This window comes from Dryobates pubescens, chromosome 24, assembly GCF_014839835.1.
Source record: "Dryobates pubescens isolate bDryPub1 chromosome 24, bDryPub1.pri, whole genome shotgun sequence".
Taxonomy (NCBI): Eukaryota; Metazoa; Chordata; class Aves; order Piciformes; family Picidae; genus Dryobates; species Dryobates pubescens.
Genome location: NC_071635.1, coordinates 13859349 through 13885129, shown reverse-complemented (window position 1 = coordinate 13885129; position 25781 = coordinate 13859349). Strand labels below are relative to the sequence as shown.

The window sequence follows — 25781 nt, the reverse complement described above, 5'->3', positions numbered from 1 at the left end:
AAAGCAGTTAAAAACAAGGCTCCAGTACTTATTCCTGTGTCATGTTATTGTGAAAGTATTTCGTTGGGTTTTGGTTGGGTTTTTTTGTTTGGTTGGGTTGAGGGGGTTTTTCTTATTATTTTTGTTTGTTTGTTTTTCTAGTTTAAAACTACTGCCTTTTTTTTTTCCCCTTACCTGTTCCAGCTTTCATAAGTGCCTTTCCCAGTTTTCATAATTAAACCCATTAAATAAATAATTATACGGCTATGACGCATGTTGCTATGGCAAGGATTGCGATAGCAGATTCAAGCTTTTATGACTTCACTGCAAGGTCACACAAAGCCTGTGAACAAGAAAAATGTGTGGTGGAAAAGGTTACTTCCATTAACATCAACTGCAAAGTAAGATACTAAGATGAAGTGTACATCTACACTTTGGAGAGTAGTTTGAAGCAGGAGGGTTTCACGTTTCATTCCGGGCTGCACAGCAAGGCACAGAGGAAGAGAAATGTGACAACTATCTCATCCTTCTGGTTTTGTCTGAAAGCTACATCAGCACAACCCTTAAACAGCATGCTGGGCCCCAGGGCCACATACACTTATTTGCCCACTAACCCAGTCGAAGGCTCTTTTGCCTTTCAAAGTATCTACAAAAATACAAGACTGATCTTTAAAGGGCTTGCATTCCTCACTGGCTACCTTTAAAGTGGTGTTCAAGGAAGGTAAACACCACAGTCCTGCCTTCCCATGGGCACCCCCTGTGCCTGCCATTCCCACCAGCAAACCCAAGGGCTGCCCAGCTGGGACATATGCAAGGTGCAAAACAAAACCAGAGTTGCCAGCCCAAAGCAGGTGGGCAGACAGGGACAGTTGGCTGCACTCAGTAGCTGTGAGGTGGTCTCCTTGGAAGGTGATATCCAGGGTAAGGCTGGACCTCACCTAGGCCTTAGCTGGGAAGAGAGGAAGGAAGAGAGGAGCAGGGAGCAGCCTTCAGCCCAGTGCTGCACAGGGCTTAGGGAAAACTCAGATTACTACTCAAATTTCCTCACAAAACAGTCAGAAACCCCTGTGCTTCACTGTCGCAGGCCATAACTTGCCTGATGAGAAATAAGCTGCCCGTTGGCCAGCAGCTGCTTGAAGCACAGTGCTGCCAGCCTGGCATCAGTCCCTGGGGTGACAAATGCCACTGTGCCTCACTCACAGGTGCATAAACACCAGTTTCAAATGAGAAGCATCACTTAGGGGATTGCTTAGTCTGGAGAAGAAGAGGCTGAAGGGAGACCTTCTCACTCTTTACAACTCCCTGAAAGGAGGTTGGAGCCATTTGGGTGTCAGTCTCTTCTCTCAAGTAACTAGCAATAACATGAGGGGAAATGGCCTCAAGTTGTGCTAGGAGAGGTTTAGATAGGCTATGAGGAACAATTTCTTTACTGAAAGAGTGGCCAGATGTTGGAACAGGCTTTCCAGGGAGGTGGCAGAATCACCATCCCTGGAGGTGTTCAAAAAACGTTATAGACATGGCACTTCAGGGCATGGTTTAGTGGGCATGGTGGTATTGGGTTGAACTGGATGATCTTAGAGGTCTTTTTCAACCTTAATGATTCTGTGATTCTAATCTAAAGCAAGGTGCCTCCAACTTGTTACTATTTTTACCTGTAAGTCTTGCCCTAAAAATATATGCATGGGGAAGGAGGGGGAAAAAAAGGAGTATGTAGTCAGGTGTCAACTAAAAACTTCTACTCAAATACCTATATGTATTTCAAGGCAAATAAACTGCTTTGATGCTGATGCATGGTGAAGTCTGCAACTTAGCATAGAGGACGAGGCAAACAGACTTTCACATTAGAGAAGAGGAATTAGAGATGAAGAAAGCACACACTTGTACTGAACTTTCAGAACAAGTTATTCCAGTTTAACATTTTTCCTCCTGAACTGACGTAGCATAAATCAGAACCAATGAACTAATGAAATGCAAAGCTTATCCTGCAGCATGAAAGCATTATAATTGTGCTGTGCTTTGCTAATTTTAGAAGACGAAGAAGAATGACTCTACTATAATAAGTCAAATGTAAATACACAAGGCCATCCAATCACCCATACTGCATTCAGCCCAATTATTCAATTCTTCTCTGTATCTTACCAATATAAGACCACAGGAGTAGCAAGGAATTCCTCTACAACCTCCAGCTTGCTAGATAAACAGTATCTACCAGATTCCAGAGGGAAGTTTACCCGTTACAATCTCCTTTACTTCAAGGCTGAACTTCTGCCCACAGCTTTCGTCACCCAAGACATACAGAAATGTCAGCATTGTCACAGTGCTCCAAGGCCCTTTGCCACCATCTTTCCATCCCAGAAGAAATCCAGGTTTTCATAACTATGGTACCCACACACTGGGCTGACAACAGTGGAGAGTGAAGGCTGAGGCTTCTTACATGACACTCAAAACAAATGGACTGAAAATGTAAAGTAATGAAAAAGAAAGCAAAACCAACAACTACTGGAAAGGTCCAAACAACAGATGATCTTCCCTTCCAGACACTATTTCCAGATAAAACCCTCTTGCAAAAGCCAGTGTTCTGCACAAACCTTCTTCCAGTAACTTAATTAAGAAGGTCAGATAACTACAGCAAAATATGGAGATAAAAGCCACAAAGGAAGCTAGACACGAGTATAAGCTTACCATCTCTGCTCTAAGTTTCCCTGAAGAACTCTGGACAATATAACCTAATGCAAACCACAACATGCACATTAAAAAGGCTAAGAGAAAGGGAAAAACTCAGGAAATCAAGATTATGAAGCTGCATTTCCTTCCAACCTTTTCAGAGAGTGGGGAAAGCAAAAAGGAAAACTGCTCTTTAGATGGTTTGTTGCAGTGGAGCTACATTTTCAGTCTTAGGAAGAAATTTTATTATTGCTTTCATGTTAAAATCAAAATGTCTATTTTTTATACTGAAACAGAAGTAATAGCTCAATATTTCATCAAAATAGCTTTCTACAAAGGGCATTAAATCAATGGTCTATAATAAAGTATTTCAATTCATCCAGACAGTATTTCTGGTACGACTCTTGTCAGAAACTTCTAGTTTGGGAAACTTCAGGTTCTTAGAGACACACAGGTGGTAACGTGCTAATGTTCAAAAAGGACAACCAAAAAATATCCATTCTAAGCAAAACAGAAACAACCACCCAACCTTTGCAACAGACAAGATTCTATAGCAGAAGTAGCTGTCAAGAACAAAACTGGCAAAGCAACACATTGAATGTAGAACCAGACTTCTTTCATGTTATTCTTCTTAACAGAATAGCAATCAAGTCACAGAACCTCTGATTAATTGGCTTACTTGAAAAGCCCTTCACAAAGTTTTGCATAGGATTAATTCATTAAACTTAGTCCAGGAGAAAGAGAAAAAAACCCCTGTAACTAGAACAATTTTCCTTACCACTGAAAGTGTTACACTGAACAACTATTAACATTCTTTTCACACTAGGTCTTCTCACTGAAAGAAGTTGTTTGTAGTAGCTATATAATATAAAATAACAAAATATTCACATGGTGAACTCCAAGAGCTCACCAAAAGAGCAAGAAGACAGTGAGCTTGGAGGAAGGTTTAAAAGAAGTCACCCTGCTTGATACAAACTGTCCATCAATACAAAATTTCAATTAGTCTTAGAGCAAGCTGAAAGACCACTGATAAGGAAGGTAAATGGAAGGTAAAGATTTCCTTAGGAACTCAGGTCACTGCCCACCCCCCAGCCCTCTTTGATTTAACAGCTACAACATTTTTTTCACTATGTCTGATTTCCCACAATCTGCAAAAAAAAAATTGGCATCACCATTATGAGGTGTTTCTCAAAAAGCATATAGATTTCATGTGCCAATAAGGTGTTATACCAGAGGGGCTAATGCCATGTAAGCTATTACAGTACATCGACTTAGCTCTGCAGACTTTAACCACACTCATCCAACAAGACAGGCAAGTTTGGCTTATACAATACGTAAACAAGCCTTAGAGCAAACATGCAGTAGAACAAGTTGAAACATTGGTTACATTAGTTAAACCTCATTACACCTGAGTAGCCTCTTCATTTCCAGTTATTCCCATTAAGGATACTGCAGGTTAGCAACATCAGAAAACAGCAAGTGATGATCGTCTCCATCCCCTGCATTCCAGGAATACCTTGCACAGAGAGATGCAGCAGGACAATTGTGAGAGTGCACAAACAGCTCTGGACCTCTTCCAGGTTACTTTCACATCTATATGCAGGCAGCGCTATCTTTATCCCTCAAGTACACTCACTGCAAAACCCAAGCACAGAAACTGATCAGTTTTTACTACAGCAGCAGCTGCCTTTAGTGCTTTGAACTACAGTGGTATGTGCAAGACACTGATGAGGTAGCTGAATACAGAATTAACCAGGTTGGAAAAGACCTTTGAGATTGAGTCCAACCTATCACCCAACACCATCTAATCAACTAAACCATGGCAGTGCGTGCCTTGTCCAGTCTCTTTTTAAACACCTCCAGTAATGGTGACTCCATCACCTCCCTGGGCAGCACATTCCAAAGGCCAATCACTTTTTCTGTAAAGAACTTCCTAACATCCAGCCTAAACCTCCCCTGGTGCAGCTTCAGACTGTGTCCTCTCGTTCTGACAGAGGTTGCCTTGGAGAAGAGACCAACCCCCACCTGGCTACAACTCCCCTTCAGATAGTTGTAGATGGCAAAAAGGTCTCCCCTGAGCCTCTTCTTCTCCAGGCTAAGCAACCCCAGCCCTCTCAGCCTCTCTTCATAGGGCTTGTACTCCAAACCCAGCACCAGCTTTGTTGCCCTTCTCTGGACACCTTTCCAGCAAGTCAACATCTTTCCTAAACTGAGGGGCCCAGAACTGGACACAGGACTCAAGCTGTGGCCAAACCAGTGCTAAGTACAGGGCAGAATGACTTCCCTGCTCCTGCTGGCCACACTCTTCCTGATGCAAGCCAGGATGCCATTGGCCCTCTTGGCTGCCTGGGCACACTGCAGGCTCATGTTCAGCCTACTATCAACCAGTATCCCCAGGTCCCTTTCTGCCTGGCTGCTCTCCAGCCACTCTGCACTGCCTGGGGTTGTTGTGGCCAATGTGTAGAACCTGGCTGTTGGACTCTACCCATCCGTCCAGCCTGTCAAGGCTGGGGCCCAGCACTGATCCCTGGGCGACACCACTAGTGCCTGGCTGCCAGGTGGATGTGGCACCATTCACCACCACTCTCTGGGCTCAGCCTCCAGCCAGTTCCTAACCCAGCTCAGAGTGCTGCTGTCCAAGCTCCAGGCTGACAGCTTGGCCAGGAGTTTGCTGCGGGGGACAGTGTCAAAGGCCTTGCTGAAGTCCAGGTAGATTACATCCACAGCCTTCCCCACATCCACCAGGTGGTCACCTAATCATAGAAGGAGATCAGGTTGGAGAGGCAGGACCTGCCCTTCCTAAATCCATGCTGGCTGGGCCTGATCCCTTGGCCATCCAGTAAGTGCTGTGTGATTGCACTCAAGATGTCCTGTTCCATAATCTTGCCTGGCACTGAGGCCAGGCTAACAGGTCTGCAATTCCCTGGCTCCTCCATCCAGCCCTTCTTGTGGATGGGCATCACATTGGCCAGCTTCCAGTCATCTGTGACCTCTCCAGTGAGCCAGGACTGGTGGTAAATGATGGAGAGAGGCTTGGCCAGCTCATCTGCCACTCTCTCAGTACCCTAGGATGGATCCCATCCGGTCCCATGGACTTGTGGGGATCCAAGTGGTTGAGCAGGTCTCTAACTGCTTCCTCCTGGATTACAGGAGAACTATACTGCCCCCTGACTCCATCTGCCAGCTCAGGAGGCCAGTTGTCTGAAAGACAACCCATCTTGCTATTAAAAATTGAGGCAAAGGAGGTGTTAAGTACCTCTGCCTTTTCCTCATCTTTTGTTACAATATTCCCCTCCATGTCCACTAAGGAGTGGAGGTTGTCCTTGCCCTCCTCTTGCCATTAATATATTTATAGAAGGATTTTTTGTTGTTCTTCACAGCTGTGGCCAGTCTAAGCTCTAAATGGGCTTCTGCCACTCTAATTTTTTTCTTACATGACCTAGCAACATCCTTAAATATTTCCTGGGTTACCTCTCCATTTTTCCAGAGATGACACACCCTCTTTTTTCCCCTTAATTCATTCAGAAGCTCATTGCCCATCCGTGCCTGCCGTCTGCCCCGGCGGCTCATCTTCCAGCACACTGGGACAGCCTGCTTCTGTGCCTTCAAGATTACTTTCTTGCAGTAGGTCCAGCCCTCCTGGACCCCTTGGTTTTTAAGGGCGGTTTCCCAAGGTACCTTCTGAGTTAGTTCCTTAAGTAATCTGAAGTCTGCCCTCTGGAAGTCCAGAGTGGAGGTTTTGTTGCTTACACGACTACTTCCTCTTGGACAGCAACAGGCTCGAGTTACATTATGGCTCTCAGGATACAGAGACTCCCTCCTGTGTAATTAATTTTGTCACACATCATTTTTAGATCACTTTTAAGGAACAGTGAAAACAGAAAGCAGTATCCTCAGTGGTCATATCACCATGGCAAAGGTATCTCCCAGCTCCAAATCACTTCAGACTTGCCTAACATATATTGGGAAAAGAGTACCTGACAGAGAGTCAGTCCAGAGAGGCTGATGCTGTAGAAACACTGGAAGGCTCCAAAGCTTTTTACCCTGTTCAGAGGGTGGAATGCATGTGGTAAATTCTGCTGGCTTCAGGTTTTTAGGGTTTGGGGTTTTGGTGGTGGTGGTTTTTGTTTTGTTTTAATATGTCTTTTATTATTAGAGTAGTGAGATCATCAAACAATAGGAAATCTGGCTTTATAGTTAAAATTGCATTCTTTTAGAGGCCAGCTCTCATATTTGTGTTTGCTTTTATATCCCAGTGGAATTTGAATCATGCACGCTATTTGAGGCTTCACTGAGGGATGACCACAAAGAAACTTTACAGCTGATACAGAAGACAGCAGCTTATCTTGGCAGTGCTCCTAACAGAGCACAGATAATTCCCATGCGCTCCAGTCTGTATTCTGTCAATTGTTCCTATGCACAAATTCAGGCCAGTTCAGCCCTAACAGATCACCACACAGGCAAACTCCTAGCTACAAAGGAATCTCTCACTATACTCATGTTAGACTAAAAAGGAGCAATTATGTTTAAAGCCTGTTAAATGCTTTCCAAGCAAAGAGAGAGATGGGACCATTTTTCATCATGAAGTCTGCTGGAAATATTCATGGCCCCTTCTCTCAGTAATGGACAATCTCAGAAAGATGGAGGATAGAAGAAAAATGGGGGTGGGGAGTGTTCATTTATTTTGCACCCAGGCTTTTTTGTTGAACATGACAAATATGAAAGAAAATACTATGCCCAGAGTAGCAACTATATTCAATGCTACCATCCTGCTTGTCCAAACCAAACCTTCCTCTTCCTCTAGCAACATTTCACCAAAATATACAAGTGAATAGAATAACTTACAATTCCTTTGTATGCATCATCGAAGAAATTACCCTTAATTAAGAACTGAATGTAAAAAACACTCAACTGCTAATAGTTTAAAAAGGAGCTTAACCAATTCGACCCCAAACTTAACACAGAGATAAATCTGTCAGAACAGATAGGAGAAATAAGAAGTCTCTTACAGAGATCAGTGCAGTTCTGGAAGTCTTTAGATACAACCTTTAAGCAGTCAGAATTTTGTGAACTCATGGAGAAAACAGTTGCTGCATTTAGAGCTGTACAATGCAATGAGCAAGCCTAACAAAAAAGCATGACACCAGCTATAGTTGGTTCTGTCTGGAAAATGTCACCCAGTGCCATATCATCTACATATTCCTGGAACAGGCAACTGTAGCAGTCAAGAAATTTGATCATCAGGAAAATGTGGGTATATGTTAAAGAAACAGAGAATGTAAACTGCTAAGACAACATGCAAGAAAGCAGAAGATACACTTTATTTGGTAGCAAAACATTAATGATAGCAGTATACTGAAGACAAGTGAGAGGAGAAGAGGCAGCATTTAGGAACACAGAGACTGAAGCAGATGCCATGGCTGTAAAGCTTGTATCAAATGAGCTGGGGAAATTGCCAAGGGACATGAAGGAGCAAAGATGAAGATACAAGTTGCCAGAGTAGCATAGTGCAGTGGTACAGTGTCACAAGGCTAAACACAGGAGGTGGAGCAAGGAGTTCTAGATTGTTTCTAAAGGGAATAAAGATTAGGGGGCACAGAGGAATGAACTATTGACACAAGAATCAGCTTAGAAAAGGTCACCTGTAGGCCTCCATAGGCATCTGTAAAAGTCATGAGGAAAGACTGAACCAGGCAGAAGCCAAGGTTTCCCAAGCATGGAGATGTACCAGTAGATAGCTTTCTGGGAAGGCTCTTGGCTCTGGTTTTTGCTCCCACCTCCCCCTCACAGATGACCTTCTGGGCATACTGCAAGGCTTATTTATTTATCCAGGTTCTTACCCAAAGGATACAGGGATGGCTCTGAAGATCATCCTGCTAGGAAGGCAGAGAGATCTCTTTTGTCAGCACATCAGTAATTCCTAAACTGTTTAAATAGGTTTACCTACTACACACACCAAGAGGCTATGGTAAAGGCAGAAAAACATACATATTTAGAATGCATACTTATTTGGACACTGGGGTAAGTTTTACCACACTCACTGGAACCTCAACACGTTCATCCAAATAATTTCCTCAACAATACTTCATTTTCAATGCATAACTGCACTCATTTTAGAAAACTCTCTCATTCTTTTTTTTTTTCACTAAGATAATACACAACTAACACAGCTAGGGTTCAAGCAACATGTCCTTGCTATCACATACAATAATTATCCAAAACTAAAGTTTCTGAATTATGCCATTAAAACCTTAAAGACTGGTTGGGTTCTGCCTAATCTGCACAATATGCCCTTGGGCAAACCTGTGAAATCAAGAGAAGTGTGGCCAGCAGGGCAAGGGAGGTGATTCTGCCCCTCTACTCAGCTCTGGTGAGACCCCACCTGGAGTACTGCATCCAGTTCTCGAGCCTCTATTACAAGATGGATATGGATGTGCTGGAACGTGTCCAGAGAAGGGCCACAGGGATGATCAGAGGGCTGGAGCACCTCTCCTATGAGGACAGGCTGAAGGTGTTGGGGCTGTTCAGTCTGGAGAAGAGAAGACCCTGAGGTGACCTAATTGTGTCCTTCCCAGTATCTGAAGGGGGCCTACAAGAAGGCTGGGGAGGGACTTCTCAGGATCTCAGGTAGTGATAGGACTTGGGGGAATGGAATGAAGCTGGAGGTGGGGAGATTCAGGCTGGATGTGAGGAAGTAGTTCTTCACCATGAGAGTGGTGAAGCCCTGGAATGGGTTGTCCAGGGAGGTGGTTGGGGCCCCATCCCTGGAGGTGTTTAAGACCAGGCTGGATAAGGCTCTGGCCAGCCTGATCTAGTGTGAGGTGACCCTGCCCATGGCAGGGGGGTTGGAACTGGATGATCCTTGTGGTCCTTTCCAACACTGACTGATACTATGACAACTACCCTTTAACTCAGAAGCCACAGTCTGCAGGAGCATCTGCATCTAGGAACCTTTTTCCAGAGATGAAGAAGGTGGTGAACTCTAAGATCTCTTCCAACCCCAATAGTTCCAACGATTCTATACTTCTAATGCTATTGGAGGGTAATCATAGTTCAGTGGAACTACATTTAATGGCCTCAGGGAGCTTTCTTCCACTCAGTCTCTTTTACCCATGTACCTGGTGGTTTATAGATCTGTCAAAAGAAATAATTAATCAGTGTGGGACGCTGCACTTCTTTGTAAAAAGCCAAGATTAACACATTGAGTCAACAAACTCTATTTTGAAACAGTTTAATTCTCCACGAAGAAGATTGCTTTTCCCGAATGATGCAGACATGTCTGCTGCTGTCCGGGCCAATTCAGAGGCTTGTTATTCACTGCTGGGGTGGTTTCAAAATCAGACTACCCCCTTTCAGAAAGTTGCAGAGACTATGACATCACATTTATGACAATTTGTTGCACAAGTACAGAGGCTACATCCCTGGATTTTATTTCGTGGGAAAGAATGTTTTTACTACGGTCTCAACCATTTTCCTGGCTTACAGCTGCTCGCAGAGTTACAAGTTTTGGTATAAAGCTTACTCTGATTGTTTGGTTTTTTTGCATAACATTACCAAAAGGTGGTTTACAGCAATTTAAAGACTGTGCAGTTCAAATACCTAGAGAAATAGCTGCAGTTCAATTAGAGAATTACTGGGATTTCACCAGTAGCTCACAGAAATGCTGCTTAACTTCTTGCTAACAATGACACGACTCTCCAGCAGATCTGACTTTTAAAGAAGGGAAAAGCCCTGCACCCTTTGAGGAGGCAAGGCTGTCATCACCTTAGATGAACAGCAACAATGCAACCACTGAAATTCAGTGCAAGAGCAAAATTAAATAACCTCAAGTTCAAATGAAAAGATTTGCACACCACTGTGATATGCATTGACTACAACTGATAAAAATATCACCGTGGAACATTGCAAGACAGCTCAAAGCCATGCAAATGACTGAAAAAATTTGCTTTGGTCAGTGTTATCTTCATTCTAACCAGAAATACTTTATATTACAAGCTTAAATTAAAAGGCAATAGTAGACAGGTCCTGTAATACTATAATTACAGGACCCAACCCTTACATTTTTGCTTCTGATTCAGCAAAACTTTCAGCATGCATTGTGTGAAGGGCACAGAAGCATTTTCTGCATTATTTAACACAGCACTCTACTGAGTGTACACTCTTCAGTTTCAGGGACTCAAAAAAAGGCAAACATGGATTAAAAAAAGTCCCATGTAGCTGTTTCCACATGCAGTTCCCCCATGCTTAGTGGCTGCCATGGGGGGTTGTGGAGTCTCCCTCTCTGGAGATATTCAAGACCTGCCTGGATGAGTTCCTGTGTGATCTGGTATAGGAGACCCTGCTCTGGCAGGGGGGGTTGGACTGGATCAAGGTCCCTTCCAGCCCTACTATTACATGGAATAGGCTGCCGTCATAAACAGGATAATGTCCTCCAGCACACTTCATTCTTCCCAACTCCCTAGCACTGTTCATTACCTAAATTGCACCTCCCAAAAAATGGCTTTGGTACTCCAAATTGTTATGGGTTTAAGAGCTTGAATGTCTCAAACATACAGTCCAGAGGCTAGATAGTTTCAGGGGAGGACCAGAAAGTGTCATCTTTTGATATTCCATTCCCATAAAGCCTTCATCTCCTCTCTAGAAATGAAGAGCATAGGCTGTCCAGCCCCCTTCTCCTCTCCCTGCTCCCTTATCTCAAGTTTGTGGGGGAGTGGGGCCTGATGCTGCTAGCAAGCTGAATTTTAAGCTGTGTCATTTGGGCATGGAGGGGAGGGTGTTGCGTTTGTGGCCTGGGGTTTTGGCCTGGTTTGGAGGGAAGCTGTGGAAAGCTTTGGCCTAAGGAGGATTTTTGAGAACCATGATCAAGGTGGACTATGGATTTTTCTATTTTATCTGCTTTTGTACTGCTACCTGTAGTTGTGAATAGCACTTCCAGTTTAAAATCCCAGGTCTTTCCAATCCTGTGTGAAGTGTTTTCTTTACTCCTTTGGGAAGGGGTTAAAGAGCATCTGTCTCGCTCCCTAAACTAAGACACAAATACAGAAAATCTATTTCAACTCCAACCACAGAAATCAGTTAACTCCTCCCACTCCTGTGGAAAGAAATGTAACTTCTTTCATTACACACAGGCAAACAGTGTAAGTAGGCAATGACAACAGAAAGAGTATCCAACCCATTCACAACTTCTAAGATGAGCTACCAGGTCAAAAAGTCTCTCAGGCTTACCATTCTGAGAAACTCCATCCTCTCCTTTACTGACTGGATAAGAAAAAAAATGGCACAAGGGAAAACCCCAATCCCTGTTCATGCACAACCTCAGCCAGGAGAAACTGGAACAGGAGGCATTCCTATGACATGTAACAGCAGAGTTCCTTTGCTTTAACTCTCTTTTGTGAAATTGGTATTAAACGAGGCTACAGCAGTATCCTGCTGCTTTGTTTTATAGGCACAACCTGCCAAATTCTTCTGGGTTGGTGGTTTTTTAAAGTCATCTGCAGGGAGAACATGCTTCCCATGCTATGTGCAACACTCAAATCAAGGTGAGCTGGAACTGCCAAATCTCTTTTAAAAGGAAGCATGAATATGAAGCGAGCGCGACATTCAGGGTGTTCTCATCTCATCTAGTCTGTACTAAATATATTTGACTTATTCTCACCATCTTCCCATCTCAGTAGGAGGAATTAGAGGGAAGCAAAGATGCACAGACAGATAGGAAGGTGCAAATGCAAAGCTGCCAAAACAAGGGCTGGAACTTTCCTCTTCCATCTGCATTTAGCAGGTCAAGTCCATTTAATAGTTCCACACGCAGCTGCAGTGTAGGAGCTGGAACATTCAGCACACTAGGGCTGATTTATCACAATTCAAGACAAAGTTTCCCCAGAAAGGTCAGGAACCAGCAGAACGCCAAGTGCCTCAGAGGAGGTGGGGAGTCCCCATGGGTATGTCTTCTATGCATCATTCTGGAGTCACAATCAATTTTAAAACAAGATGAAAGACTTTCAAAGATGGGGGAAAAAAATAGGAACATTGAGGGCAACACTCATACTCTGCATCTTTTACAAACATGGCCTAAGAGGTCCAAGCAGGCTGATGGAGGCAGATTACATCTCCCACAGTGCCCTGTGTTATCCTCTTGTTTTGCAGTGAAAGGAGCCAACAAATGAGCAAAGCTCTAACATTAAACCAGACCATGATTATCACAAGTGACAGGTTAAATGGCAGACAGTGCACCTCAGCACTCCATGTAAGGCATGAGAGGAAGAGGCAACGCCAACAGCAGGAAGACCTGAGGCAACTTAGTTGCTACTGTTACTAACTTCAGAAGCTTGTAACCCACTGTTTATACTCCGTTTCTATGATCTGCTACCATCCACCTGCTTGTCCTGATCAGCAGAGCAGCTACATCAGTTTACAAGATTGCAAAGACAAGGAAATTACCTGGCCACAGAAGTGTGCAGTAAACAGCTTGCCCGGCCCTTACACAAGTGAATTAGCTTCCGAAGCACACTGCCAAAGGGACCCCCCGACCTTCATAAATATCATTTCAACGTCTGGAAAGGTGCCAGCAGTAAAATGTTTGTTTACTGCATGCAGGAAGAGCTACCTATGATTCAGACATTAGGAAGTGACAGGAAGGACTAAATTATGCAATTTAAAAGTAGGAAAATAAACAGAAAATCGTTGCAATGAGAGGAAGGAGGAAGAAGAAAGGACATGAGAGACAGGAGATTTGGATCTTCTCTCTCACTTGTGCAGAGCTGAAGTGATCATCACAGTGGGAGGCCCCCGTAGGATTTCTTCACCTTTTAACCCTCATCCTAGAGTCCCTAAGCCAGGGACTTTCCTCCTTAGCACTGAGTAAGAAACATCTGTCCAGTTCAGTCTCCCAGCTGAAAAGGGCAGAACTTCTTTATTGCCTATTTTGTTTAAGCAGAAACTTCAGAGAGGAGAACTCCATCTGCCCTCCCTTTAAACAACAGCTACCAGAAGCAAAGGATCAAAAGGCAGACAGAAAGGCAGCTCATTTTCCAGCCAGCTAAGGGAGGCAGGAACATATTTCAACTCTGCCAGATGCTGGTTGCAGAGATTGATAAGAAAACCTCTTCCCGTAAGCAGAAAGCAGAGCAGCACCCCAATGGGAATAGCACTGCCTTCCCAGCAGTTGTTGGAAGCAACGGAGCATCTCAGCAGTGCTGCTTGTGACTTTGCACCTCCCCTCCACAGTTTGCTTGCCCATTCCACAGCTACACCAGCAAACAAGATCCGAGGCACAGTCAGTTATGGCTGCACTGTAAGAAAATGCCACTGAAGAACACTAGTAATGATGGTGCCTCCCTACATTATCAATAAAGACCTTCCCACTGCTCTTTCTATAAATCAGACAATTTCCTACTCTCTTTTTATCCCTCTTTCCCCCTGGAGCTGCAGGGATTCACAAATAAACAGAGCCATCGGGTCAAGGAAGAATGCAAAGGAGTGTGAATTACCTTAGCCTCGAAGCACACGCATAGCAGAACACTCTGCAGTCACTTGTCCGGAACAAAATTACCCAGGGATGGCACCAGGGTTAAGTTTCCCAGTTTACGCTAATGAGTCATTTCAATGCTACTCCTCACTTCCTATCTTCCCCCTAATTTCTCCCTTCCCCTCCTCAAAACTACAGAAAGGAAAACCCAGGTTTTATCTTAGTAATGACTGACTCCCGAGTGCGTGTAAGGGTGCCAACAGATCTCCGGTAGTGAAGAGTAACTTATTTTTCAAAGTGCTGACAAGCTTATGCAATTTAGCTTCATTTGTGCAGACAACTGTATTAGATAGGTCTTAACTAAGAGCATGACATGACCTCAGCTTTAAGGGCATTATTTCACACTGAGTAACAAGTCATTAGACTGCAAAACTTATCCACATAGCATGATGCAGATAATTGCAGCAATCATTGCATAGAAACAATGAAATGGAAGGCATTAGAACATGCAAGATACAGGAATATACTTATTGTTGTACTTTGTGTCTTCTTTTGCACTTCTTAAAGTTATCTCCCTTGCAACAGAAAAGGATTTTGTAATCAAGGAGTTCATCTAATGCCACCATGAGAGCATCACTCAGCGTAACACGTAACTGAAAAGCATTTCTTCAATGAAGAGCACCACAAGAAATCACAGAATTGTATAGCAAGTCATATATTCGGAAGGGGTAAGTTTTCATCACTTTGTGGCTTAAATTTCAAATCAAGTTAATACAGACCACTGCTTTCTAGGAAAGCAGAATTTCCAGATGGCATCATGCCCACAGCCTACCTTTGACACTTCCAGCACATCAGCAGAACTAGGGAAGGACTGTATCACATGGGAGAACCAAAGGAATCATTTACAACATCACATTTCAGAAGTCTCCTCTTACCACATCCCAGACCTCCAACTGCTCAAACTTCCAGCTTGGGGATTCTCTCCAAGCCCCCTGGAATCTCCTACATTCCCAATGTGGATACCACACGGCAGAGCAATCCACTGCCTCCTCTGTCCTGGGAAATGCCAGCCTCTTATGGTTCAAATTGCAATCTATTCTCTCCCCTTCCCCCTACTCCCCCCTCCCCCATATTAAATCATACAAGAACAAATTGCCAATTCATCTCAAGTCCACATATTACTTGGACTTCCTCTTAGTTGTTTCTTGACAAAAAGAACACATCATCAATCAATCCTTACTATAACCACTAGGAGCACCAACTATGCCCACAATCTCTTTCCTAACATGCTGCTTATTTTTCAGTGTTTGCTGAGAAAGGGAAGACTTGCTGACAGTATTTCAGGGATTCACTTTTAAAAATCAGAACTGTTTGCTAGATTCTGTACAGGGACTTGGGAGCTCATCAAGAGTTAGAGTTGCTTAACAAGCTCTACACCAGCTGGTTTCAAAAAGCAGCCCTTCAGAGTATTAATCCTCCCCTACACCATCCCAAAAGCAGGCGCCTCTTCTCTTACTACATCTGATCCTGCTTAAGGATCTACATGGAAACACAAACGTCAGAAAACTGTAAAAGAAACATGCATTAAGTGTGAATGGGAACGTTTGTCTAGCACATTACGTGACTCAGTGCAGTAACTCTGCATACAAAGGGAAAATGACAAACTGACACATTGTTTTCAGGATGCCTTCTATCTTAGGAAAAAAAAATAACATTCCATTCTTAAAATCCATTTTTCATGTGTCTGTTTACCCTTTTAATAAGTCTCCCAAATGGACTGTCATTCTTGTGTGTTGATTGCAAAGGTCTATCTGAAGGCAGGGGTATTAACTGTGTTTGAATAGCTTCCTGTACCTCTTATTCCATACTCCAAATCTAATCCTGTGAACTCCTACTGTCCACAATGAACGCCTACAAAAGGTTTATTTTGTTTTTTAAATCCCAAGCCCCAGACAACACAGGAAAAAACCCAACCCAACACCTCTCTATTTTTGTGATGTTTTCCTTTCTTCCTTTTTCTTTGGGGGCAGAAACACTGAAAAGCCTGGCAGTAGCTGTAACCCCAGAGGGAGGAACATGCTGGCCTGCAATACTGAAACCCATCACATTCCTCCTGGGGTGGAGACAGGCTTACCCTGGAGGAAAGCAGGCAGCAGATCTGCCATCACCCTGCCCCAAGGCTGGCTGTGCTGGAAAGTGGGTGGGGAAGCAGATTTGGTTTGTGACAGCCACTATCTCTACTGCCACGAAGGGTTTATCTGGTGTTGTTTTCACTTATAAAGCAGTATGACAACCTACAAGTGACCAGTTATGTGGCTGGAAAACTCGTGTGGAAACCAGGAAAAGAGATGAAGTTGCTTTTCGCCTGCTGGGCAAGCTCATCCATCCCCAGGTACAGTTTTGCCTGCACATAGCCCCATGTCAAGATTCCCTATCTGAGCTGGCCAGCCTGTGGCAGATGATTACCTCTTTTTTAAAAGCAGAGAAGGCAAAGCTTTCTTGTGGCTTCCTAGAAATTCTCAGAGAGCAGAACAAACACAGAACAAACAAGCTCTTGGAAAAGCTTTTTTCCTTTTCTTTTTTATTACTCTAAGAAATTGCTGTTCAAAATGAACCAGACCTTTTCACTGAACTCAGTTCATGAGGTGGGGCCAAAACTCAGTTCTGTCCAGAGGTGACAAGCTGGTACACTAACTTGGCACGATACCCTAGCAGGAGTGTAACCTCTTTAGCATGGTATGTTTTCACACAGATTATTTGTAGAGACATTATATATAATAACACACAAGCCATATGGACACAGCTGCCTGACTTTTTCTTTTAATTATATGTTGTTATACCACGAGCTTCAAGAGAGACACCTACGAGGCTGTCATATATCCCAAATAACTTCCATTTACCTGAAAAAGGGGGAGAAAAATGTGTCACTGTGACCTCAGGAAGTTTAATTGTAAACTTGGGATTTTGGTGCATAAATTGCAATTAAATACATCCTCAGTTAAAGGAAAAAAAAGATTAAATTTAATTAAAAGATGGTTAGAGAGCTCAGCAGTTAATTCAGCCTCTTTCATCTCACACAAAGTTACCTTATAAACATTTCCCTATTGAGTACTGCTACACAGACAGTCAGAAATTACATAAGGTAAGATTAGCTTTTTATTATTTTTAATTGTAATTTTAAAAAAACCATAGAACAGTGTGGAATGTTCCAATGAACCTCAGAAGCTAATCATGAGAATCAAAACTTTTGACAACAGCTAGAAGCAGACCAAAACCAGGAATACAACCACCCTCACTCCCCCCCCCACACCCCAAAGAAAAACCCAAAACCCAAACAACTATGTAAGGTTTTATTGGAAGGCAAGGTTTGGGTTTTTTTCAGAAGAAAAGCTCAAAAATCCAACCAGCATATTGCAGTATTTACAAAGCTAACAGTGTTTGTACAACTATGAACACTTCTCCTTAATTAAACAAGCCAAAGAATCAGTAAAAAAGGAACTGCAACAGCCTAATCAAGAACTGATAAAAGGAAACTGAGAATAAACGATGCCTCATTTTCAGTCTGAAGATGGCAAAATCCCTACCACTGCCCACCACCCAAACAAAACAAGACTGGAGTGTTGCCTTAGAAGTTACTGATTTCTGCATATGAGGAGCTGAATTCACATGAGAGTCCCTAAAACTGCAGCAAGTTACACTGGACTAACAATATCCACCTGTACACAGCACAAACCTGCCTTGACAAGATTATCCCTTTCTGTCTGATCTTTCTGCCTGTCTTGCTCAAGTAATTTACATGACATAAGGTCTGTCCCTCCTAATGAAATACTGCAATTAAATTGCAACAGTTCAAATTGCTTCTATTGGCAATAAAATGGTTAGTCATTGAAGCACCAAAAACTTTTAATGTAATTCTGAAAAAGCCTCAAGAAGGCTGCCACTGCAACCTACAAAAGAAGCTGGAATGTAAAAAATAGGGAGGTGTATCTATGTTGAAACAAAAGTTGCACCACATCAGTTGTACTCTCCTTGATTCGAGAAAACACTCGGTGACATCTATTTTCAGACTAGAAAAGACTAAGGAAGTATGAGATCCCCAAGCCAGAGCCATCTAAAATACACAAAATTACCTTCTCCCTTAATTTTCTTTCCACTGTTTGCCATGACTTTGATAAAAGCCATGAACCAAATTTCACGGGAAAAGAAATGTGTTCTAAATGTCCATAAGCGATGACATTTGATTCTCACCATCTGATCCAAAAGTCATGTCAAAAGGAAAGATCAAAACCCCCTTGCCTCAGAAATGTTCAAACATCATTGCAAGAGTCTTAAAATTTCAGCAGAGAGAAAAGGACACTGGAAACGGTTTTATGTCTGTCACTTTCTTCTCTCTAAATCAGAGTGCTGAATACCAAAGATGATGAATGAAAATGGAAGGATTATCTCTCATTTGAAAGGGCAACCTGGTCAAGCAAAGGCCCCCAGAACTAATGCTCATTGTGACAGTCAAAGTCTGTACCTTTATTTGGTAGGCTAATGAAAGCATTATTTTCTCAATACATCAAATTCACATTTCACACTGCTGCTCTGGGCTTATGATTGACAATGAGGTATGCAAAACCAAGTCACAAACCATATAATTGGAAGTTAACTTTGAGGCATTTCACGATTTCTTCTGGTTAGTACAAATGTTGCTTACACTGATTGTTCAGTGCTGCAAGACTTGGGGCATTCACGGAGGAGCAGCCACCATGCAGCTCCAAGAAACTGGGAAACACTAATTGGTTTCTCCACTTCCTTACCCTGCTCCCTGTTAGTTCTGAATTGCAATCCCCTGTGATTAGCTGCACCAGAGCTTGTCAACACATCCACCCAAAGAGAGAAGCCTGGTGAAAGGGTATCCATAAGCTCCTATATGTGCAACTCAAAACAACCTTAAGCTTCACCCCCAAAAAAACCAAAAACACAAAAAATATCAGATTCTGACTATTTCCTCACCTCTCAGATATTAAGGGTTACCATTTAACATCTGTGAAAAAGAAAGTTCACATCGGGAACATCTTTAGAATATCTATCTTGCTTCAGCTGTCCAGTAGCTCCCCTGCACTTCAAGAGACACGGGTCACTTTCTACTACTTGAGTCTCCACACCAAGAAAAGTTGTGTTCACGCAGTTCACGTACTGTCTGCCCACCCAAGCTCAAACACTTTAATTACCAGTGTACAGCAGGGTGGCACACTCCATAGAATGAGAGGCGGATACATATCTCAGTACATGTATATTAGACTTCTGCATCTGTTTTATATGCTGTTGCTTGCTCTTACCCTCTGAAACCATCTGCTGGCAGTTAATTCAGAGCATATACCATAGGTCAAGCACTAACAGTGCTGTAGCTTTGGCAGCAAAGTTAACACCAGCTGCTAACCTCTTGTCAAAGATGATAGATACTTGTACGAGGAGTTCCATGATCCTCAAGTGAGACTTGTACTCAAACAGCAAAGTAAGGAGGTAGGTATACACCCAAAATCATACCAGAGATCATTTCAGCACCTTCAGCCAGCACACAACACAACTTCCTTCTATAATCAACAAAAGGCATTATATTTCATCATGCTTTTGAATTCATTTAGGGTTTAATAACCCATGTCTAAAAATATCAGAAGTCAAAATACTGGTTCCTGAACAGTGCTTAGCAGAAGGAAGTGGACAAGCTTTCTTCCAGAAGGAAAGGCTTCTGCATGAACATCAATTCCTGCAAGGTCTTCAGCTTCTGGAGGAGCACAAGCACAACAAAGTTCAGAATATTAAGACATCACATAATATCACTTGATTACACTCATCTGTCTTGAGTTAACTTGACCCAGCTCTACAGAGACTGAATGATGTCAAACATGCTCATCTTGTTGTGGGGTTTGGGTTTTGTGTTTTGGTTTGGTTAGTTTGTTTATGTTTTTGTTTGCCTTTGTTTTGCTTGCTTGGTTGTGTTGTGTTTTTTTCTGTAAGCCAACTAGCTTCTAAGATCTGCTTACTATGCTGATGCAAAATCACAAAAAAAAAACCCCACCAAACAACAAAAAGCACAAACTCCAAAACAACAACAACAAAACACTTTAACACAAACAGGCGCCTTCCAGAAAAAGGGCTTTTGTCAGGCACTGCAACTTCTACCAGATTACAACTATTCTGCTGAATAAAACATTTCTTAACACCATTACATATATCTTAGCACATTTAAGTATTACTCAAGACAGAAGAGGCACTTATGTGATTAGTGTCAAAGAGCAACTGCCAAACAAAACCACTTCTACTACTTTTGTACCTATACTGTCTGAGCCTACTATAGTTCAAACAGCACTAACTGGCTTAATAGTCTGGCACTTTTTTTTTTTTAGTCACTGTCTACAGCTGAGAACATCAGAATAAATAAGAGGATTGTGTATGCAGCCTTGTTTGAATTGTATCAGTGCCCCTTCTGTCCTCAGGAGATCAAGCCTAATCTCATTTTTAAATAATTAAATGTACAGTCAATAGGAGTAGTCATATAACCACAGGAGGTTTAATAATGATTACATTAAAATGAAGGTTTCCTAATTTACTTCCAAAATCATCTTCTGAACTCTTTGTAAGTACAAGGAAGGCTATCAGACAGGAAAAGCTGAACCAATTTACCCAAAACAGTGTTTTCTCCTTTCCCAATATAGCTTATGTGAGGTGTTTTTGATGTTTAACCTTTCATAAAATAATGTGTATTTCACTCTAAGTGGGACATGCTTGAATACTGAGAATTATTACATTACACCAGAAGACTTTCTGCAAACCAGTTCCATAAACAGACCATCAACACTGAATTCCTGATTTTAAGCACATCCGGTTTTCACACTGAGCCCCAGCCACCCACCAGATGAAAGTGTAGCGGTTCCAGGAGAGAATTCAGAAGTCTTATTCTCATTCCTTCAAGCTTTTCTCCCTCGCTTTACCAAGTACAGCTGTGTTTAAATATCTGGCAGTTTCTTAGGAAAATGGCAGTAAAAATCCTCTGTGTTGCTACCACAAAGAATCAGCTATTTTAACTGGCACGTGCACAGCAGAACTGCAATACAGCAGAGGACTGCTAAGCCAACTTTACTATCGCTTTTTAAAGGACAGATGAGAAGAGGGCTTTCCAATTGTTTAAAAATAAGAGCACCAGAGCAGAAGTACAGTATGTTAATGTGACAACACAAACATTTGCAAAGCTGAAGGCAACAGAACAAGTGGGGAAAGATGAAAATACAGAGTAGCAGGAGCTGTGAAATGTAGCAGTTCTCCATCCCTCTGCACAAACAAGTTCTTTCATGTACTCGCGCGATCACAGCATATGCTGTAGAGACCTGTGCAGGATTGAGTCCCAGCTCCCTTCCACTTCTCCTCTACTCTATTCACATCCACACCTTGGACCCTCCAGCCGACATGAGAAGTTAACTGCATGTTCAGGGATCTGTTGCTGGAAACAACCAGTCTATTCCAGCAAACAAACTGTTCTGAATACCGGCTCCAAGGGAACCAACAACAGGTGCCAACAGTTATCAGAAAGTTACCTCTGCATCAAAAAATGCCTGAACAGAACATTAAAATAGGACTTCTTTTAAGAGGGTAAAAAGATATCCACAGCATTAAGGCATACATTCAAGGAAATGTGGTTTTTCCACCTGCAGGACAGGGTTGGTTGGGGTTTTATCTTTTTTTATCCTCAAAGTGACTGTAAGCTAGCTTTAATACCATGTCCCACTGTTTCAAACTAAAAATTGTAGTCCCTGTGAAACATATGTCTATGGACTAGCTTCAAAGTGCTCCTTTTCACCCTTCCTAAGAACTGAAACCATATTTAATGGCAATTTCAGACTTTTTATCTGCCTTCCCAGATGGTAACCTGGGTTTGCCCCAACACTTGCACACAGAAAGAGCACAAAGTTCTGATTTTCCATATATACAAGTGAGAAGTACGTGCTGCAGAAAAGCAGTTTCCTATTGAAATCACTTTCCCATCTTTTCATCTGGTGCAGCCTCTTGAAATATCACTGGTATAAAATACAGCTTTAAAAAACACAGCTCTTCTGTGCCTCTGCCTAAGCATAGAATTACAGAGAGCATGAGCCAACACTTCAATCCATGCACTCAGCTAAAGTTCATCATCTTAAGTACGTCAACTTTTTGTTTGCTTGAAGATGGCGATCCTGATGTCAAGGTCACTTTTAGGTCTTTGAAGCAAGTGTGAACCTTTAGTCTGCAATTGATCAGGCACTGCAGACAAGCAGGAGGAATTTTACTTTAAGTCCTTGTTTAAACAGGTCCTTTATTTTATCCAAGCAGAAAACAAAGTCTAAAATAAGGTGCAAGATTTAAACTTACGACCTCATGACCTACAGTGAGTACAAATGTGAACCCAAGTCATGCTCACTACCACTCTGATACTCTGCCTTCTCAAAAAGCAGATCCTCTTTTCAATTACAAATTGAAGAATTCCTTTGTTAGGACAGGGAACCACTTGACCAGTACTGCGGTCAAGGTTTTCCCCTCAAAGGTTAGGATGTTATTGCAGTATAGGAGTGAAGCTATAAATACACTGAAAGGGCAGTTACATGGAAAAAGGCAAGTGTATTTAGGGACTGATTTATGGTATTGATTTAGGAGGGCAAATTCTTGTCCATTAACAGAAAGCATAACAGTACATGATTTAGATTCTGAAAGGGAAATTTGTTCAAACTTCAAGAACATTAATACTGCTCTTCATTCTTACACATTAGTAAAGCAGCATCCTATGAATATACACATACCCATGGAGAAGCAGTGACAAACACTGCCCATGTCCCATTCAGCAGTGAAGCACAGCCCTGCTGTGACCGTCGGGACATTCTCTTGGCAAGCCTGATCCCATGTCCTTTGCCTGAACAGGATTTTTGTCAGAGAATGGGCTATCCCGAATATTAGTTTTTAATTTAATGAGAGTCACACTAAGACTCACATTCCTCAAATAAATCTGAGGGTTCAGTTGTTTCATTAAAAGAAAAAAAAAAACCAAAACCCACAACCCACCACCACCTAACTGGATAAATGAAGATTAAAGAAAAAAGAAAAAGGAGAATGGAAAAAAGCAGGCCCAGCATTTTGTCCCAATTACACAGATGCCGTCCAGGGTGCCAGCGGGAAAGGGCTCTGCAGCCGGGATGACTCCTGGCATCACCCATTCCTCCTACGTGACTTGACAGCGTCTCGGCTGGCCCCGGGGAGCCCGGTGCACGGCAGCACCGCCGCTGCCCTGTCACCAAATCTGCCCTCTCAGCAAACGCGCTCCATTTTCCCGCGAGCTCCTTGTCAGCTCCGCTACAGCCCCGCTAACGCACGCACTTCGGAGCAACAGGAGCCTGAACTTCAAGCCAGAAAAAGGCACTTTTCTTGCAGCTCGCTCCTCCACCCCCCCTCAATATTTTTCCCCAATGCAGAGGGCTCTAGTCCCAAGGGCAAAGTTCCCCCCACCCCAGCCCCAGCGGGGAGGGATCCCGGGGCATCCCCGGCTCCCGCCGTCTCCGGGCCAACAGCTCTGGCTGCTCCCCCGCCAGGAACGACTTCGGGCCCACCGCACCAAGCCGCCCCCCACCCACGCTGTCCCCTTCCATCCTGCACCAGCACCGGTAAGCAAGTGTTTATGTTTAAAAAAAAATATTTAAAAAGTAAAAAAATAATATTATATCTATCTATCTCAAGCCTGGATCCAAAGGGAAGACGGAAAAACTCCGCCCCCCTCCCTCTCCCGACTCCTTCGGAAAAGCGATAAACGCAGGGCAGGAACATCTGACCGCTCGGCGCCCCTCTTTAAGAAGGGGGGAGGGGGGGGGGCGCGGGAGGGAGGGGAGAGGACGGGGAGAGAGAAGGGAAAAAGAGAAGGAAAAAAAGGAAAACAAAGAAAATGAGAACAAGAAGGGGGGAAGGGGGGCCGAGGGGCAAAGAAAGAAATAAAGGGTCGGGAGGCCCCGCGGGACGCTCTGGGCAACAGTCCCGGCCGAACCGGGGAGGCGGGAGGGAGGGCGGCTCGTCCGCGGCACCGCCGGGCCCGGCCGGGAGAGACCGCGCGGAGAGGCCGGGCCCGGCGGGAGGGGTAGGAGAACGGGGAGCCCCCATCGAGGGAGAAGCGGGGGGAAGAGAAGAGCGTGGACCCCAAGTGGGAGAGGGCACTCACGTAGCGTTTCAACTTCTTCTCCGGTGGGGACTTTCGGAGCCAGCCCGAGCAGACCACCTCCCCGCCGCTCATGGCTGGGCCGTCTGCCCGCCGGGGCACTCCTTCTCCTTCTTCTCCGGCAGCAGACGCGCCCGGGCCGGGCCAGGCCGAGGGTGCCCCGAGACGCGGCGGCAGCAGCGCGCCCGCTCCGGCCTCTCCGGGGCTGTAGAGCGAGGGAAGGGGAGGGACGGGGGAGCGGTGTGTGTGTGTGTGTCTCTCTCACGCACAACAACCAGCCGGAGCGCAGGGACCAGCGGGGCTGAGGTGGGAGGTCTCCCCCCTTTCTCGTCCTCTTCACCGCCACCGCCGAGTCACACGAACATCGGGAGAGACGACAGGGGCGGCGGCCGCCCCGCCGCAACTTCGGCTCCGGCGTCCCACAGCAGGATCCAGCCGCCGCCCCGCGTCCGTGGCACCGCCCCCCGAGCAGCCGGGACCCTCCCGCCAGGGAAGGGCCGCGGGGGGCTTTCCCTCCCCTCGCCGGGCCGAGCTCAACGCCGGCCGCCGCGGCTCCTTGGGCTTGTTCCTTCCCCTTTCCCCTTCCTCCTCCCCTTGCGCCGGGAGGAGTGGATCGGCAGGCGCTCCTGCCTCCTTCGCCTTCACCTCCAGGGGGGACCGGCGGAGCGACCGCAGCTGGGTCTAGCCCCCGGGGCTGGGGCTTCTCTCCTCCTGGCGAGTGTGGGAGGGGTTTACCCTGGTATTCACGGCTTCGTATCGTCCCCCGTCCCCCCGCAGCCCACTTTTCCCCACAGCGCCGGCCGCCGTACGACGGCACCTCACCTCCCCTCCCCGCCCCGCCCGCCTCCGCCCCCAGCGCCAGCCTCCGTGCCGCCCCGAGCGGGGGAGCCACGGCGCAGCACAGCGGCTCCCCCCGAAACTCTGCCGGAGCCTTTTCAAACAACAAGGGCCGGGGAGGGAGAGGGGGAGGGAAGGGAACGGGGCCTCCCAGAGGGATCCTGGGAGCTGTAGTTGGGCGGGTGGAAGCGGCCAGCGGGGACTGCGGCGGCGCGGCCGTCGGGGGGGCGCAGGGCGGGGAGGGGGCGGGCTGGGCCCGCTGATTGCCGGCGGAAGAGAAATAGGAGTGAGGGAAGGACTCTATCCCGCAGCCCCAAACGCACTCGATTTCGGGGGACGGGACTGAATTGAATAACAAAAACTAAAATCTCGTTTGTAATGGTGATTCTTTGAAACCCACCTCAAGATCGTTCATTAGAGACAGAAACTCCTTCCCCCGTCAATAAACGACCCACAAAGCCATATAATAACTGCATTAAAAACAACTCGTGAAAAGTAAAATGCTCGTAACGAGTCTGAAGGTGCCTTAGTAGAGAAAACAAAAAGGAAACACTGGAGTAAAAAAGTTGCGGTTTGAGGACAGGAAGGCGAAGTGCTGTCCTGTCCGGACCCCGGCCCCGGACCAGG

General features: G+C 44.6%; 1 protein-coding gene across 5 annotated transcripts in view; it reads right to left on the bottom strand.

The window, feature by feature from the left end:
* GAB1 (GRB2 associated binding protein 1) overlaps positions 1–24848 on the bottom strand; it is a 103408-nt gene extending 78560 nt beyond the window's left edge. For 3 of the 5 annotated variants that reach the window (XM_054172492.1, XM_054172494.1, XM_054172495.1), the window contains exon 1: positions 24321–24842. In XM_054172492.1, coding sequence (XP_054028467.1) covers positions 24321–24392 — 72 coding nt within the window. In that variant the 5' untranslated portion in view covers positions 24393–24842. Of the gene's footprint in view, positions 1–24320 lie in introns of all 5 variants that reach the window. The other 2 variants (XM_054172496.1, XM_054172493.1) reach the window with 2 other exon arrangements.
* Between the last annotated feature and the right edge of the window lie 933 nt (positions 24849–25781).